A 17,124-nucleotide genomic window follows, 5' to 3' on the forward strand; every position below is an offset into this window, starting at 1 on the left:
CCTCTCTCTATTTTTCAGTATAGTGTTTTTTCTGATTTTCCTGATTCTTAGTCTCACGTCGCCTGGCAACATGGAAAGGTGGAAACACAACGTACGATCACTCGCAAAACCAAATGGCTGCAGGAGGTTGGACTAATGACATACATGATGTAGAGATGTAGAAACCCTGTTCTAATGTGGACTTTTGATTTATTTACAGATGACTAAGTTGCTCATTAAGTGCATCGTGAATCACCTGGTGAGGTCCTCTATGTCGACCAGCATGGCATCTTGCTCCATGTGTAGTTCATCTCGGATGAGCAGCAACTGTACAAGCTCCTCATTCAGACCTGGAGACACGGACAGTCAAAGAATATGATCATATATCACAAATATCACACGGAGTACAGTCGTATCTTGGGATGTCACGATTAAGCGGGTTTCCGATTAATCGGGATTATACATGTGATTAATAAAGTATAGCATATCATTTTGGTTTCAAACGACAGCTACAGTGAATTCAAAAATGTGCCTACTGTTCATTTTCTGTTTTATTATTAAGTTTATTATTAGTTCTTTGGTGTAAAAAAAATGCTTGAAGTGAGTGAATAAAACATGGCGTAAATAATCGTGACACTAAAACCTGACATGGTGACATCCCCCAGTTATATCATGCCAATGTCAAAATGTGTCTTAGGAAATCATCAATAAACTGTGTTAAGTGAATGTCTATGTCAAGGGTTGCAGTAATTTTCCATACATATGTCACAAATTGCTTCCTTCAGCTTTTGCCAGAAGCCTCTAAATATCCAAACAATAAGACGTTTTGAGGGGGAAATCTGTTTTTGTAATGCAAACGAGGTCATCGTTTCTTGGAGTCGGGGGGGATTTTTTTTGGAGCAGTTTAATGTAAGAAGAGCAGGATTAATGATGTGTAGAGGACACTGTGGTGACCGTAAATGCTCAGAGGGGAGGGAGAGCTGTTCATTGACTAACATATATAAAAGTACTTTCACATCCACTGAAAACAGTAGGGGTCAGTATGCATGTACATGTTATTCCCCATTTTGGTCTCTTGCTCATTTCTGCAACTGAAAGTAGATTTTCTCTCTCCCTGTGTGTGTGTATGTGCATGCGGTCAACTCACTCTCAATCTGGGAGTGCAGGTCGTTGACTATAACCTGGAGCTGGCCCAGTGTCATGTCTCTCAAGTCAGTGGGCTTCAGGCTCCTCTTCATTAGACACTCACTGATGTGAGGCATGTGTGGGAGCTGCAGGAAAGAACACACACAACACAAATTAACACATCAAATATGTAGAGAGGAAAATGGATTTTCTATTGCAAGAATGTGTTATTCAACTTTTAACTAATACACCAATTATCAGTGTTGGAGCCAAACATTTCCTTAATAATAATAATAATAATAATAATAATAATAATAATAATAATAATAATAATAATGATAATAATAATAATGATAATAATAATAATAATAATAAGAAGAAAACCACTTTATTTGTATAGCACCTTTCATCCAAAAAATGTAACTGAAATGCAAATGAAACACAACCCAGGGTAGAATAAGAAGGAGCTATACTTGAAGACTAGAGTAAAAACATAGGTTTTAAGTCTTCTCTTAAAAATATCTAGTGAGCTGGCTTCCCTGATATGTAAGGGTAGTGTGTTCCAAAGTTTAGGGTTGTAAGTAACAAAGGCGGTATCCCCAATTTTCTTTGACTTTTCGTGTGGAACCTCCAATAAACCAACAGCAGACGATCGCAGTGTTCTTTGTGCTACATAGCTAAGAAGAGACATTAATAATAAAAATATGTCAACCCAAAATGTGACAAAAATGTCATAGTTTAGTATGTCGTCCAAAATGTGTCAAAAATGCCATAGTTTAGTATGTCGTCCAAAATGTGACAAAAATGTCATAGTTTAGTATGTCGTCCAAAAGGAGATAAAAAAGTCATAGTTTAGTATGTCGTTCCAAATCTGACAAAAAAGTCATAGTTTAGTATGTCGTCCAAAATGTGACAAAAATGTCATAGTTTAGTATGGTGTCCCAAATGTAACAAAAATGTCATAGTTTAGTATGTCGTCCAAAATGTGACAAAAATGTCATAGTTTAGTATGTCGTCCAAAAGGAGATAAAAAAGTCATAGTTTAGTATGTCGTCCCAAATGTGACAAAAATGTCATAGTTTAGTATGTCGTCCAAAATGTGACAAAAATGTCATAGTTTAGTATGGCGTCCAAAATGTGACAAAAATGTCATAGTGTAGTATGTCGTCCAAAATGTGACAAAAATGTCATAGTTTAGTATGTCGTCCAAAATCTGACAAAGATGTCATAGTTTAGTATGGCGTCCAAAATCTGACAAAAATGTCATAGTTCAGTATGTTGTCCAAAATGTGACAAAAAAGTCATAGTTTAGTATGGCGTCCAAAATCTGACAAAAATGTCAAAGTTTAGTATGTCGTCCAAAATGTGACAAAAATGTCATAGTTTAGTATGTTGTCCAAAATGGGACAAAAAAGTCATAGTTTAGTATGGCGTCCAAAATGTGACAAAAATGTCATAGTTTAGTATGTCGTCCAAAATGGGACAAAAAAGTCATAGTTTAGTATGTTGTCCAAAATGTGACAAAAATGTCATAGTTTAGTATGTCGTTCAAAATTTGGCAAAAATGCCATAGTTTAGTATGTCGTCCAAAATGTGACAAAAATGTCATAGTTTAGTATGTCGTCCAAAAGGAGATAAAAAAGTCATAGTTTAGTATGTCGTTCCAAATCTGACAAAAAAGTCATAGTTTAGTATGTCGTCCAAAATGTGACAAAAATGTCATAGTTTAGTATGGTGTCCCAAATGTAACAAAAATGTCATAGTTTAGTATGTCGTCCAAAATGTGACAAAAATGTCATAGTTTAGTATGTCGTCCAAAAGGAGATAAAAAAGTCATAGTTTAGTATGTCGTCCCAAATGTGACAAAAATGTCATAGTTTAGTATGTCGTCCAAAATGTGACAAAAATGTCATAGTTTAGTATGGCGTCCAAAATGTGACAAAAATGTCATAGTGTAGTATGTCGTCCAAAATGTGACAAAAATGTCATAGTTTAGTATGTCGTCCAAAATCTGACAAAGATGTCATAGTTTAGTATGGCGTCCAAAATCTGACAAAAATGTCATAGTTCAGTATGTTGTCCAAAATGTGACAAAAAAGTCATAGTTTAGTATGGCGTCCAAAATCTGACAAAAATGTCAAAGTTTAGTATGTCGTCCAAAATGTGACAAAAATGTCATAGTTTAGTATGTTGTCCAAAATGGGACAAAAAAGTCATAGTTTAGTATGGCGTCCAAAATGTGACAAAAATGTCATAGTTTAGTATGTCGTCCAAAATGGGACAAAAAAGTCATAGTTTAGTATGTTGTCCAAAATGTGACAAAAATGTCATAGTTTAGTATGTCGTTCAAAATTTGGCAAAAATGCCATAGTTTAGTATGTCGTCCAAAATGTGACAAAAATGTCATAGTTTAGTATGTCATCCAAAATTTGACAAAAATGTCATAGTTTAGTATGTCGTCCAAAATGTGTCAAAAAAACCATAGTTTAGTATGTCGTCCAAAATGTGACAAAAATGTCATAGTTTAGTATGGCGTCCAAAAGGAGATAAAAAAGTCATAGTTTAGTATGTCGTCCAAAACCTGACAAAAATGTCATAGTTTAGTATGTCGTCCAAAACCTGACAAAAATGTCATAGTTTAGTATGTCGTCCAAAACCTGACAAAAATGTCATAGTTTAGTATGTCATCCAAAATTTGACAAAAATGTCATAGTTTAGTATGTCGTCCAAAATGTGTCAAAAATGCCATAGTTTAGTATGTCGTCCAAAATGTGACAAAAATGTCATAGTTTAGTATGTCGTCCAAAACCTGACAAAAAAGTCATAGTTTAGTATGTCGTCCAAAACCTGACAAAAATGTCATAGTTTAGTATGTCGTCCAAAATGAGACAAAAAAGTCATACTTTAGTATGTCGTCCAAAATGAGACAAAAATGTCATAGTTTAGTATGTCGTCCAAAATGGGACAAAAAAGTCATAGTTAAGTATGTCGTTCAAAATTTGGCAAAAATGCCATAGTTTAGTATGTCGTCCAAAATGTGACAAAAATGTCATAGTTTAGTATGTCGTCCAAAATGTGACAAAAATGTCATAGTTTAGTATGTCGTCCAAAATGTGACAAAAAAGTCATAGTTTAGTATGTCGTCCAAAATGTGACAAAAATGTCATAGTTTAGTATGGCGTCCAAAAGGAGATAAAAAAGTCATAGTTTAGTATGTCGTCCAAAACCTGACAAAAAAGTCATAGTTTAGTATGTCGTCCAAAACCTGACAAAAATGTCATAGTTTAGTATGTTGTCCAAAACCTGACAAAAATGTCATAGTTTAGTATGTTGTCCAAAATGAGACAAAAAAGTCATACTTTAGTATGTCGTCCAAAATGAGACAAAAATGTCATAGTTTAGTATGTCGTCCAAAATGGGACAAAAAAGTCACAGTTAAGTATGTCGTTCAAAATTTGGCAAAAATGCCATAGTTAAGTATGTCGTCCAAAATGTGAGAAAAATGTCATAGTTTAGTATGTCGTCCAAAATGTGACAAAAAAGTCATAGTTAAGTATGTCGTCCAAAACCTGACAAAAATGTCATAGTTTAGTATGTCGTCCAAAGTGTGACAAAAATTTGCAGTTACTTCACCCCACGGAGTTTAGGTGAAGTATTGTTTTTGGTGGCTCTGTCTGTGCTTCTGCCCTTCCTTGCAATATGAGCAACAGACTGATGGAGGCTTGTTAAAATTTCTGATAGACACACAAGGTGTTCAGTGGATTAGGTCCTGACATAGATTCGAACACACAACCTTCTGAACTAGAGTCTGATGCACCACAGAGTCTGTCGCAATTACAGCCTGGCAGAAGCTTGTTGAGTGAATGGGGCGAAGTCTGACATCCCTGAAAACCTTGTTAGAATTTGTGATAGACTGAAAGCAATAATTTCCATCCTGACGTGGATTCGAACAAGCAATCTGCTGATCCAGAGTCAGACTCTCTACTGTTGCGCCACATAGTTACTCACATAGTGGCTGACAGAGCCTTGTTAGCTGAATGGAGTGAAGTCTGCCACAGGTGATTGTAATATTCCGTCCAAAATTTGACAAAAATGTCATAGTTTAGTATGTCGTTCCAAATCTGACAAAAATGTCATAGTTTAGTATGTCGTCCAAAATGTGACAAAAAAGTCATACTTTAGTATGTGGTCCAAAATGTGACAAAAATGTCATAGTTTAGTATGGCGTCCAAAATTTGACAAAAATGTCAGTTTAGTATGTTGTCCAAAATGTGACAAAAATGTAATAGTTTAGTATGCTGTCCAAAATCTAACAAAAATGCCATAGTTTAGTATGTCGTCCAAAATGTGACAAAAAAGTCATAGTTTAATATTCCGTCCAAAATGTGACAAAAAAGTCATAGTTTAGTATGGCGTCCAAAATGTGACAAAAATGTCATAGTTTAGTATGGCGTCCAAAATATGACAAAAATGTCATAGTATAGTATGTAGTCCAAAATGTGACAAAAATGTCATAGTTTAGTATGGCGTCCAAAATTTGAGAAAAAGGTCATAGTTTAGTATGTCGTCCAAAATCTGACAAAAATGCCATAGTTTAGTATGTCGTCCAAAATCAGACAAAAATGTCATAGTTTAGCATGTCGTCCAAAATCTGACAAAAATGTCATAGTTTAGTATGTCGTCCAAAATCTGACAAAAATGTCATAGTTCAGTATGTCATCCAAAATGTGACAAAAATTTCATAGTTTAGTATGTCGTCCAAAATTTGACAAAAATGTCATAGTTTAGTATGTCGTCCAAAATGTGACAAAAATGTCATAGTTTAGTATGTCGTCCAAAATGTGACAAAAATGTCATAGTTTAGCATGTCGTCTAAAATCAGACAAAAATGTCATAGTTTAGTATGTCGTCCAAAATTTGACAAAAATGTCATAGTTTAGTATGTCGTTCCAAATCTGACAAAAATGTCATAGTTTAGTATGTCGTTCCAAATCTGACAAAAATGTCATAGTTTAGTATGTCGTCCAAAATGTGACAAAAAAGTCATACTTTAGTATGTCGTCCAAAATGAGACAAAAAAGTCATAGTTCAGTATGTCGTCCAAAATGTGACCAAAATGTCATAGTTTAGTGTGTCGTCCAAAATGTGACAAAAAAGTCATAGTTTAGTATGTCGTCCAAAATGAGACAAAAAAGTCATAGTTCAGTATGTCGTTCCAAATCTGACAAAAATGTCATAGTTTAGAATGTCGTCCAAAATGAGCCAAAAAGTCATACTTTAGTATGTTGTCCAAAATTTGACAAAAATGTCATAGTTTAGTATGTCGTTCCAAATCTGACAAAAATGTCATAGTTTAGTATGTCGTCCAAAATGTGACAAAAAAGTCATAGTTTAGTATGGCGTCCAAAATGTGACGAAAATGTCATAGTTTAGTATGTCGTCCAAAATGTGACCAAAATGTCATAGTTTAGTATGGCGTCCAAAATGTGACGAAAATGTCATAGTTTAGTATGTCGTCCAAAATGTGACCAAAATGTCATAGTTTAGTATGTCGTCCAAAATGTGACAAAAAAGTCATAGTTTAGTATGTCGTCCAAAAGGTGACAAAAAAGTCATAGTTTAGTATGGCGTCCAAAATGTGACGAAAAAGTCATAGGTTAGTATCTCGTCCAAAATGTGACAAAAATGTCATAGTTTAGTATGTCGTCCAAAATTTGACAAAAATGTCATAGTTTAGTATGTCGTCCAAAATGTGACAAAAATGTCATAGTTTAGTATGTCGTCCAAAATTTGACAAAAATGTCATAGTTTAGTATGTCGTTCCAAATCTGACAAAAATGTCATAGTTTAGAATGTCGTCCAAAATGAGACAAAAAAGTCATACTTTAGTATGTCGTTCCAAATCTGACAAAAATGTCATAGTTTAGTATGTCGTCCAAAATCTGACAAAAAGTCATAGTTTAGTATGGCGTCCAAAATTTGACGAAAAAGTCATAGTTTAGTATGTCGTCCAAAATCTGACAAAAAAGTCATAGTTTAGTATGGCGTCCAAAATGTGACGAAAATGTCATAGTTTAGTATGTCGTCCAAAATGTGACCAAAATGTCATAGTTTAGTATGTCGTCCAAAATGTGACAAAAAAGTCATAGTTTAGTATGTCGTCCAAAATGGGACAAAAAAGTCATAGTTTAGTATGTCGTCCAAAATGTGACAAAAAAGTCATAGTTTAGTATGTCGTCCAAAATGTGACAAAAAAGTCATAGTTTAGTATGTCGTCCAAAATGTGACAAAAATGTCATAGTTTAGTATGTCGTCCAAAATTTGACAAAAATGTCATACTAAGTAAGTTGTCTAACTTACTTACTAATAGTAAGTTGTCCAAAATATGACAAAAATTTCATGGTTTAGTATGTCGTCCAAAATGGGATAAAAATGTCATACTTTAGTATGTTGTCCAAAATGTGATAAAAAAGTCATAGTTTAGTATGTCGTCCAAAATTTGACAAAAATGTCATAGTTTAGTATGTCGTCCAAAATATGATAAAAATGTCATAGTTTAGTATGTCGTCCAAAATTTGACAAAAATGTCATAGTTTAGTATGTCGTCCAAAATATGATAAAAATGTCATAGTTTAGTAAGTTGTCCAAAATGTGATAAAAATGTCATACTAAAGTAAGTTGTCTAACTTACTTACTAATAGTAAGTTGTCCAAAATATGACAAAAATTTCATAGTTTAGTATGTCATCCAAAATGGGATAAAAATGTCATACTTTAGTATGTTGTCCAAAATGTGATAAAAATGTCATAGTTTAGTATGTCGTCCAAAATATGATAAAAATGTCATAGTTTAGTATGTCGTCCAAAATGTGACAAAAAAGTCATAGTCCAGTATGTCGTCCAAAATTTGACAAAAATGTCATAGTTTAGTATGTCGTCCAAAATATGATAAAAATGTCATAGTTTAGTAAGTTGTCCAAAATGTGATAAAAATGTCATACTAAAGTAAGTTGTCTAACTTACTTACTAATAGTAAGTTGTCCAAAATATGACAAAAATTTCATAGTTTAGTATGTCATCCAAAATGGGATAAAAATGTCATACTTAATGTTGTCCAAAATGTGATAAAAATGTCATACTTTAGTATGTCGTCCAAAATATGATAAAAATGTCATAGTTTAGTATGTCGTCCAAAATGTGACAAAAAAGTCATAGTTTAGTATGTCGTCCAAAATTTGACAAAAATGTCATAGTTTAGTATGTCGTCCAAAATTTGACAAAAATGTCATAGTTTAGTATGTCGTCCAAAATATGATAAAAATGTCATAGTTTAGTAAGTTGTCCAAAATGTGATAAAAATGTCATACTAAGTAAGTTGTCTAACTTACTTACTAATAGTAAGTTGTCCAAAATATGACAAAAATTTCATAGTTTAGTAAGTTGTCCAAAATGTGATAAAAATGTCATACTAAGTAAGTTGTCTAACTTACTTACTAATAGTAAGTTGTCCAAAATATGACAAAAATGTCATAGTTTAGTATGTCGTCCAAAATGGGATAAAAATGTCATACTTTAGTATGTTGTCCAAAATGTGATAAAAATCTCATAGTTTAGTATGTCGTCCAAAATGTGATAAAAATGTCATACTTTAGTATGTCGTCCAAAATATGATAAAAATGTCATAGTTTAGTATGTCGTCCAAAATATGATAAAAATGTCATAGTTTAGTAAGTTGTCCAAAATGTGATAAAAATGTCATACTAAGTAAGTTGTCTAACTTACTTACTAATAGTAAGTTGTCCAAAATGTGACAAAAAAGTCATAGTTTAGTATGTCGTCCAAAATGTGACAAAAATGTCATAGTTTAGTATGTCGTCCGAAATGGGATAAAAATGTCATAGTTTAGTAAGTTGTCCAAAATGTGACAAAAAAGTCATAGTTTAGTATGTCGTCCAAAATGTGACAAAAATGTCATAGTTTAGTATGTCTTCCAAAATTTGTAACGTTTTGTTTCTCATGGTGATAAGGAAACAAAGGGGAATATTCGATTTTCTCTGTGGAGGACAGCACCCTCTGCACAGGGAGACTGTGATGTTTGGGGATTTCAAGCCAGTGTCGGAGGTTTACACTGGCCTTTACAACTAAACAGCAGATAATATGTCATACCTTCATTTAAAACATGATCTCACAAAAAACTTTTAGTTTCGTGTTTTCGAGTATTATGATTCGGCATAAAGTCCCTGTCACGTACAGTTGTTATGTAATCACTGTTATGTATCAATCTTTCCTAATGAATGAAGATCTGTACCTTTTATTTTACATTTTTTAAGTACACCAGGCGTTTCCACCACATGCAAAAATAAATAAATCATCAATAAAAACAGAAATACTCTGTCAGGCACATGTGTGCTTCATCGCTTGTTTTGTTTACCACGCTCTCTGTCTGTCAACATTCCCAATCCGACTGATCGACATTCCATCTCTTTTCCTCCAACACCCATTTTCTCTTTTTGTCTTGACAAACAGAGGCGGGTGAGAACACTGCCTTTGCCGTGCATCACACTCTCACTTGTTTCTCAGCCCCACTTTCACTTTCACATTCGCTGTGATGCAACCGCAGTTGGTGGTGACACTGCTTGTTTATCAGTTTCAGTCGTGTGTGGACTGTGACTTTCAGGGCGGTGACTTTTTAGCGGTTAGAAATGTCTTCTGAGTGAGTTTCTGTGGCCGATTGATCACACAACTGATCACAAACATTCACCAGAAAACGTTAAAACAACCTCCAGCTATGACTCGTTATCAGAGACTACACTTCTCCCTGAAAGATTTTACCAATGCGTATAATTGACATCTCTCCTTTTCTTTACTTGACTTATCTTTTCTCTCACTGATTGTGTCTGTGCAGACTTAGAAAATAAAACCACACAGAAACTCTTTGTTTGGTTCAGGTGAAACCAATTTATTTGGAGCTGAGTTCAGTGTCAAACCCACAATATTAAAATATGTTTAAGTGTCTTTATTTATCATTTATCACCTTTACTATCATTACTCAATATTTACATTACATACATTCTTCTGTGGCTAATATTTAAAATAGTTATATCTATCTCTTTTCATAAGTCTACAATCATCTGATTGATTGTATGAATTATGGTTTTTAATTACCCTAGAATAAACCTTTTATAATTATATCAGGTGAGGCCGCCATTTTGGACCACCATGTTGTTACAATAGTCCTCAAAGGACAAACTTAACATTTTTTTTGAGTTGTGATGATAATTACATAGGTTCTTCACTGTACCAAAAATGGCTTATCTGTCTATCTTCAATGAATATTTGAACTAATTTCTAACTAACTATTTCAACTAATCACCTGCTTCTTTTTCCTAAATAATCTATAATTCTGGGTGATTCCATTACTTTAAATGATTTAACCATAAACAAGCTAGCTGTTTTAATTGGTTATTTACTTGCTGGCCAGGTCACACTTGTAAAAGAGATCTTAATCTCAATGGGGCTTTACCTGGTTCAATGAAAAAGAACAATTAAAAGTGGTGTTTGTGAAACCCACTGATGCTGTTACACAATAACGTTTCCCTACAGGATGAATAAAGTCAAGTGAATTGAATTTGAATCTACTCTCATATGTGACTTTTAAGTTGTACAACAACTGTTTCTATTTTCCAAATCAGAATCACACGATCCCTTCTATGTAACCCCACGGCAACAGCCCAGTTACCCACTTTTGTCACATCTGGAGTTCGATGGATTACCAGTGCTATGGATATTGTAGATGTTTGTAGCCTTAATACCGTTTAATAATCAATGTGTGTTTGACCTGGAAGTGACAGTGATGTCTTCTGACTGCTGAGCATTGCTGCGGTCCCTAAACACTGGAAAAAATGCTTTCTGTCACATGAATTATAGATGGACTGTCTGAGCAGCACTGAATAAGTAAAGCACGGCTCTCTGCAAGTCCACGTGGAAATATCGTGCATGTGTAACCCAGTGTCGATGTGTTGACGTGTGTGTGTGTGCTCCTGAGGAGGCAGCGAGGCGGATAAAAGTGGATGAAATAGTGATGACCAGGGGTCGTCATCACTTTGTTTCCTCTGAAAGGACGCAGAGGAAGAGACTGAGTAGATGATGCGTGATGAGAGGCCACACTTCCTGTGACATCATCAAAATGTACACATGACCAGTGAAACTCTCCACCACTCCACATACTCAATATGTTAGTTAATGTATTTGATTATTTCACATCAAAAGCTGAGCTGCAGCTTCCTATATTTATTTACTTCACTTCATTGGTAGGTAACAGATCCACAGTCACTTTGTATTTCAGGTTTTTTGTTGGTGTGACACCGACTTTCGTTGCCCTTTAATTAATGTGGGAAACTTGATAGGAAGCAGGTGCTTTACACATCGATTCCAGAAATGTCCTGATAAATGGCTGAATCTAATAATAATTCCTCAAAAATAGGAGTGCATGTCTTGGTGTCAGTTTTGTGTTATCTCATCAGTCGAAATAGAATCATAGAACACGACTAAGAGGAAACGTTTTCACATCATTTCTTCTAAATTGCTTTTGGATGACATTGATTTCTGACACTCACCAGGTCGGCCACAGGTGACTTTTTACGATTCTGCTTTTCCACTTCCACCTGCATCTTGGCCATGGGCTTGGCCATCGCCAGGGCCATCTTCGCCTCCGCCTGCAGCTTCTTCTGTCGACTCAGGAAGTCCATGTCCTCCAGAGACTCCGAGTCATCCTCTGTGGTGTCCCTGTCCGAGTAGGACGAGCTCTGCTTGGACTGCAGCGAGAACGGTGGAAATAGCAAAAGAAAGAGAAAGAGTACAGCAGGGATGATACATATTATTGGTCATGTTCTGTAGATTTTACACAGTGGGATGATAATTCTATATTCATTTTATTGTGTCACGAGTTCACCTCTCATTTTGCTCCCAATCAGTTGGTAAAAATGGCCAAAAATCGTGAAAAAAGGCATTTTAAACACCTTAGTCTCTCTTATTGAGATGGACTACCTCACACACTTCACTGCACTCAGATCATTATAGTATAACAAGGTCAGTGCTATCAATTATTAAAACTATTATTTGCTTAATAACACAAGCACATATATCAGTACATACCATGGGAGACAGAGGTGTGTCCAGGCTGGTCTCTGTCTTGCTGTCATCTGCATCGCTGTCCTTATCGCTGCCGCTGTCGTTGACAAAACAAATCTGTAGGTTCATCCCACTCTGCAGCCTGAAACAGTGACACAAGAGGTGGGTTAGAAAAAGAGGGGGACAAAGTTAGAATCAGCACAAGATTCACATCAGATTCAAATCAGTGACTGATTCGAGCCAGGGCCACAAGAGACAAAAAGCTGCTTAGAGAAGGAAGTTTAGTTCAACAATAATAGATTTGGAGTATCATGAATATGCATATTCTGATGTAGAGAGTTAAAAAAGGCCAAAAAAAGAAGAACAAATGAAAATCCACAAGCTGCTTGTCACATTTCTTATCTTTAATATGGATCAATCCACGATTTCATCCTGTTCCAATCTCAGTGTTTTTTTTGTGGAGGAGGAAAGTATCACTAGTTATAGCTCCAGCCCAGTGTGGATCGATAATCTTCTCATTCAGTGTAGTAATCGCAAACAGAGCTCATCGGTCACACAGTATAGATCCAATCACTACCAATTAAAATAGAACCTGAGTGGTAGATTTTTTTTGGGGGGGGGGGGGGGGGGTGAAGCATCAAATAGCTCAGTGTTGCTGGTATTAAAAGGAAAAAGAATCCAGTGACTTTAAATTGATGCTAACATGCAGCGTCGAGTCACGCCATATAGATTGTAGATGTTCATAACCCTGCACTGACTGGCACTCATGTGTTTTTTTTTTGTTTTTTTTTTACCATTTTCACACATTACTGTCATGTGTGACTATTTCCCAGCAACCACTGTCAGTGAGACACGAGGCCTCACAATCAGTCATCAGTCACTGCAGCAAAAACTGAGAAATCTTTGTATTCAAATAGCAGGAATACAAAGAGCGAGTGTTTGAAGAACACATAGTTCCTGTAAGGTGTTGTGTAGGAGGCAGTGGCAGTGCGTACAAATGTGGGAAGTCACAAGGGCTGATTACGTCGCACTCGCTCACACTGCACGAATCCTCTCTGCTGCTTCCTGTCACTGTGTCTTCCTCTCGGTCTTCTCTTTCCTGAGCGGTCGCCATGACAGGAAACCGGGACTTTTAATTTCTTTATTAAAACCTCTGTGCAGAGTGGAGAAAACCACGTGGCCCTTACAGTAAGCCCTTACAGTAGAGTTATTACGCAATGATGGGACAACAAAACAAGAAGAAGAGTGCAGAGAACATGGTGTGCTTTCCAAGTACAAGTCACATGTTGTTTTGAGTATTAAAGGAGTAACGTGACAGAGGTCAGAGGTCATTACCTTGAGGACAGGCTGGGTTTTCCGCTTTTGCTGCAGCTGGTGTAGATGCCTGGCCCATCATCAAAGAAACTGCCCAGGGCCAACTTCTGCCTGATAGACTCCCTCTCATTCTTCTGGGCCTGCAACAGAAAAGTAATGTGTTTAGGTTACTTTTTTTTTTTTTTCAATTTGACCATGATTGATGTCGTAGGGATTATGGGTCCTCCCCAAAGATGTGCTGGCCCCTTAGGTCCAGGTACTTAGTGTATACATAGTTCCTGGCATTCACAAGCTTCTCTCACATTATTAGCAGTTTAGCCAACGCAATGTGCTTTACATGACAACATAATAACATTTAAGATTTTGGAAACATGAAAATGTACAGGGTAATAAGAAAGAATACAAAAGGTTGGACTAAAATGGAGAATAAAATATGATGATGAAGTAACAGAAACAGTAATTTATTAAAACTCTAAAAATATTAGTACAGAAAATGATTTATAGAGGGCAATCGTAAGCATATGTGAAAAGCAGTGTTTTTAACCTGGTTTTACAAACATTCACATTCGGTGCTGATTTAGCGATTATCACCAGCAGGTGTCACTGTTTTCTAATAAATCACACACAGGACAAGTCGGTCCTCATTTGCAGATGAAGTTCACCTGGAAAAGTCTGGAGGAAGAACAATGACAGCTGTTTACTCAATTAAATATGTAAGAATCACAAAATCCTGTAGTTTCTTTATTATCCTTTATTTCATGATTAGATCTTTTTTTATCTTTTGTTGTTGAAGTGAATGCTGCCATCTTTTTTTATCATCTATTTATTGTGCTAAGTTGAAAAAAAGGCAGTGGGACTAAGAATTTCATGACTGGTAATGATGTCATTTACAGAGTACTATAAAAAAAACGTGTGTGTCCCTCTCTCACACATCACGTCACTCTCCTGTCGTTTCACTCCTGTCTTACCAGACGTTCAAGAGGGAACGTGACATGTAAGTGATTTGAGTGCAGCGCCGCTAGGCATGGGTGGCAACAGCAGGGATAGCGTTAGGTTTAATAGTGGAGACACTGACAAATGTTTGGAAATTGGTCATGAGTGAGTAAACACAGATTGATATATTTTACGATGCATTTTAATTTCAGGAACTTCACTGTGCAGAAAATCAAAGTCTGTAACCTGTGACACAAAAATTGACGATGTTTCAATGTTCCCGATTCAGGGGAGCCACTCCCCCTTTATTCCAATCATGACAATAATTAATCATCTTTTTATTTTTGGTAAAAACAACCAGCATTGGTGCAAACTAGGAATGAGCAACTTAAATTATCTTAACACACATGCTGTCTTCATTCTTCTCTTACGTGTAACCTGCGAAAGACAAGGGAGTCCCCTGGAAAGGATTACCTGGCGTGAGCTGTAAGAACATCAATTTGTGAAATTCCAAAGCGGAGAAGTGCATAATGATGCCACGCTGACATCATCTGGGGATTTTATGGCAAAAGTGCAAGACTCCCATGTCAGTTTTATGTTAATTGTGGTTGTTCATGAATGTAGAGTTTATGATCTGGAGGATCCCGGCGGTAGAACGAGGTGTCAACATGGCACGACAGTATATTCATTAAATTTGGGTTTAATTACCTTGAATGATGAGCTCTGCTTTGCATGAAGCATTCATGCTTGTTTGGTTATTGGATAGTTTCCTCATTATTAAGCACTATGTCGGATGCCATAAACACCAACATTTATGCATTAAGGCTTTAGTTCTGAATATTTGTGTCAAATATTAAGACAAACTACTATAACGCAACACTTCCCTGCAGGTTTGGAGCTTATATTTATGATTTGTGACAAAATGCCCCAACAGAGTAGTGAAAAATTCATTTCTTTCTGAACCCTTTTTTTCATTTCTCCTCTATAAACATTCAACCCTTGTCATCCATCACTCTTCCTCACACGCGCGTGCTTTAACCTGGTTCAGCCTCATCAGCTATTTTTCCTGCTCTCTTTTCCTTACTTTTCCCAGTTCCATTCAGGCTTGGATGGTTCTTTCATCCCGTCATCTCTCCACAACACCTTCACCTCTCTCCCACTCATTTTCTCTACTATCTCTTCACTCCCCTCCACTCCGCCGCTTTCTTTCAGGTCTGTCTCGCTCAACAATTGTGTGCAGGCGTTGGCGAGAGAGTGCCTACACCAAGGACAAATTAGCATAATCCCACTCCACACAAGAGTCTGCAAAAACGCACATGTTGCTGCTGGCACACACACACACTGGTTTCCATGACTTCAGAGGACATTGCATTGACTTACATGGAGTCAATATTCTAACGCTTAACCATAATTACTACTGGCCTCATCCTAACCCTGACCCTGACTGTGACTTTAAAACATGCCTTCAACTTAAAATGTAGTAATTTACATTATGGGGACTTGAGTTTTGTTGGGGTTTTTTTACACTAAAAGTTACACAACAAATGCACTGTTTTATAATAATAATTTTATTTTCATTGTGACAATTATCATTTTTAAATGGCAATGTAACCAAATCTAAGCCTCGCAGGAGTGAAAAAAATCAAACAATTCTGCCTTCTTATCACATCTGTCTATTTGGCTCAATGGATGTTACAGATGAGCTTCAAACACAGGACTCTGGTCTCAAAGCGCAACTCCTTACCAGATGAGCTAATAGGGATAACATGTAATTAGGGCCGATTTTTAATATATTGTTACAATACAATACCGAACCATAAGTAAGTAAAGTAAGTAAGTAAATGCTTAAACCTTAACCTAACCACAATTCAAACCGTATTCCTAAACTTAACCAGTTCTCAGAAATGAGTTTCTGCCTCATTGGGACAAGGTTTTGGTCTCCATGAGGACTACCGGTCCTGACAAGTTCAGTTGTTATGCCAGAAAAAACAAGCGCACACACACACACACACAGGAGGAGTGGGCCTGGCACTATTCCTTAGTGTGTGTGTGTTTTTGAAAGGTAGCTCGAGGAGTCAACATGAAAACACTTGAGAGTTTCAATACGCCGCTTCAAAGGCACAACAGCAGCCTCTGTGGTCCAGCGTGTGTCAAACCAATCCATGCACATTACGTTCACTCATACAAGCCTGACTAAAACACGGCTGACATCCTGTCAGTCAAGTCGCCACGCACAACGAGAAACCAGAAGTCGCCCGACACTGAGCTTTGTGAACTGTGGTGCAGCGGCAAAAGGAAGTGTGACGCATACAGAGAGGGTCAGGGAACGCTTTGTGTCGGAAAGCGTCACAACACATAAATGCTAGGGTTTTCACAGACTACACGCACTCTGAAATAAACTGCTAGTAACTCAGGTTAAAAAAAAATGGATAAACGTAATGATAACCAGGTTATTATCCTTTAATAATAACAAATGATACAAAAATAATTTCTTTAAGTCAATGAATTATCTCTCCATTGGGCTCTAATTGTCATTCCCACCTGCTCACAGACACACAAACAGACACACAAACAGACAAATGCAGCTAAAAACATCACCACTGAAGGTAATTACACTCCTGCAAACCAGCTGGGATGCACCATC

The 17,124-nt window shown here is 36.4% G+C and overlaps 1 protein-coding gene across 5 annotated transcripts in view; it reads right to left on the reverse strand.

Annotated features, from left to right (window-relative positions):
- schip1 (schwannomin interacting protein 1) overlaps positions 1–17,124 on the reverse strand; it is a 188,045-nt gene that overhangs the window by 1,434 nt on the left and 169,487 nt on the right. For all 5 annotated transcript variants that reach the window (XM_058633046.1, XM_058633048.1, XM_058633047.1 and 2 more), the window contains 5 exons: positions 13,569–13,687; positions 12,258–12,375; positions 11,720–11,917; positions 1,127–1,250; positions 236–329 (listed from right to left, as the gene is read on the reverse strand). In XM_058633046.1, coding sequence (XP_058489029.1) covers positions 236–329; positions 1,127–1,250; positions 11,720–11,917; positions 12,258–12,375; positions 13,569–13,687 — 653 coding nt within the window. The remainder of the gene's footprint in view (positions 1–235; positions 330–1,126; positions 1,251–11,719; positions 11,918–12,257; positions 12,376–13,568; positions 13,688–17,124) is intronic.

Source organism: Solea solea, chromosome 7, assembly GCF_958295425.1.
Source record: "Solea solea chromosome 7, fSolSol10.1, whole genome shotgun sequence".
NCBI lineage: Eukaryota > Metazoa > Chordata > Actinopteri > Pleuronectiformes > Soleidae > Solea > Solea solea.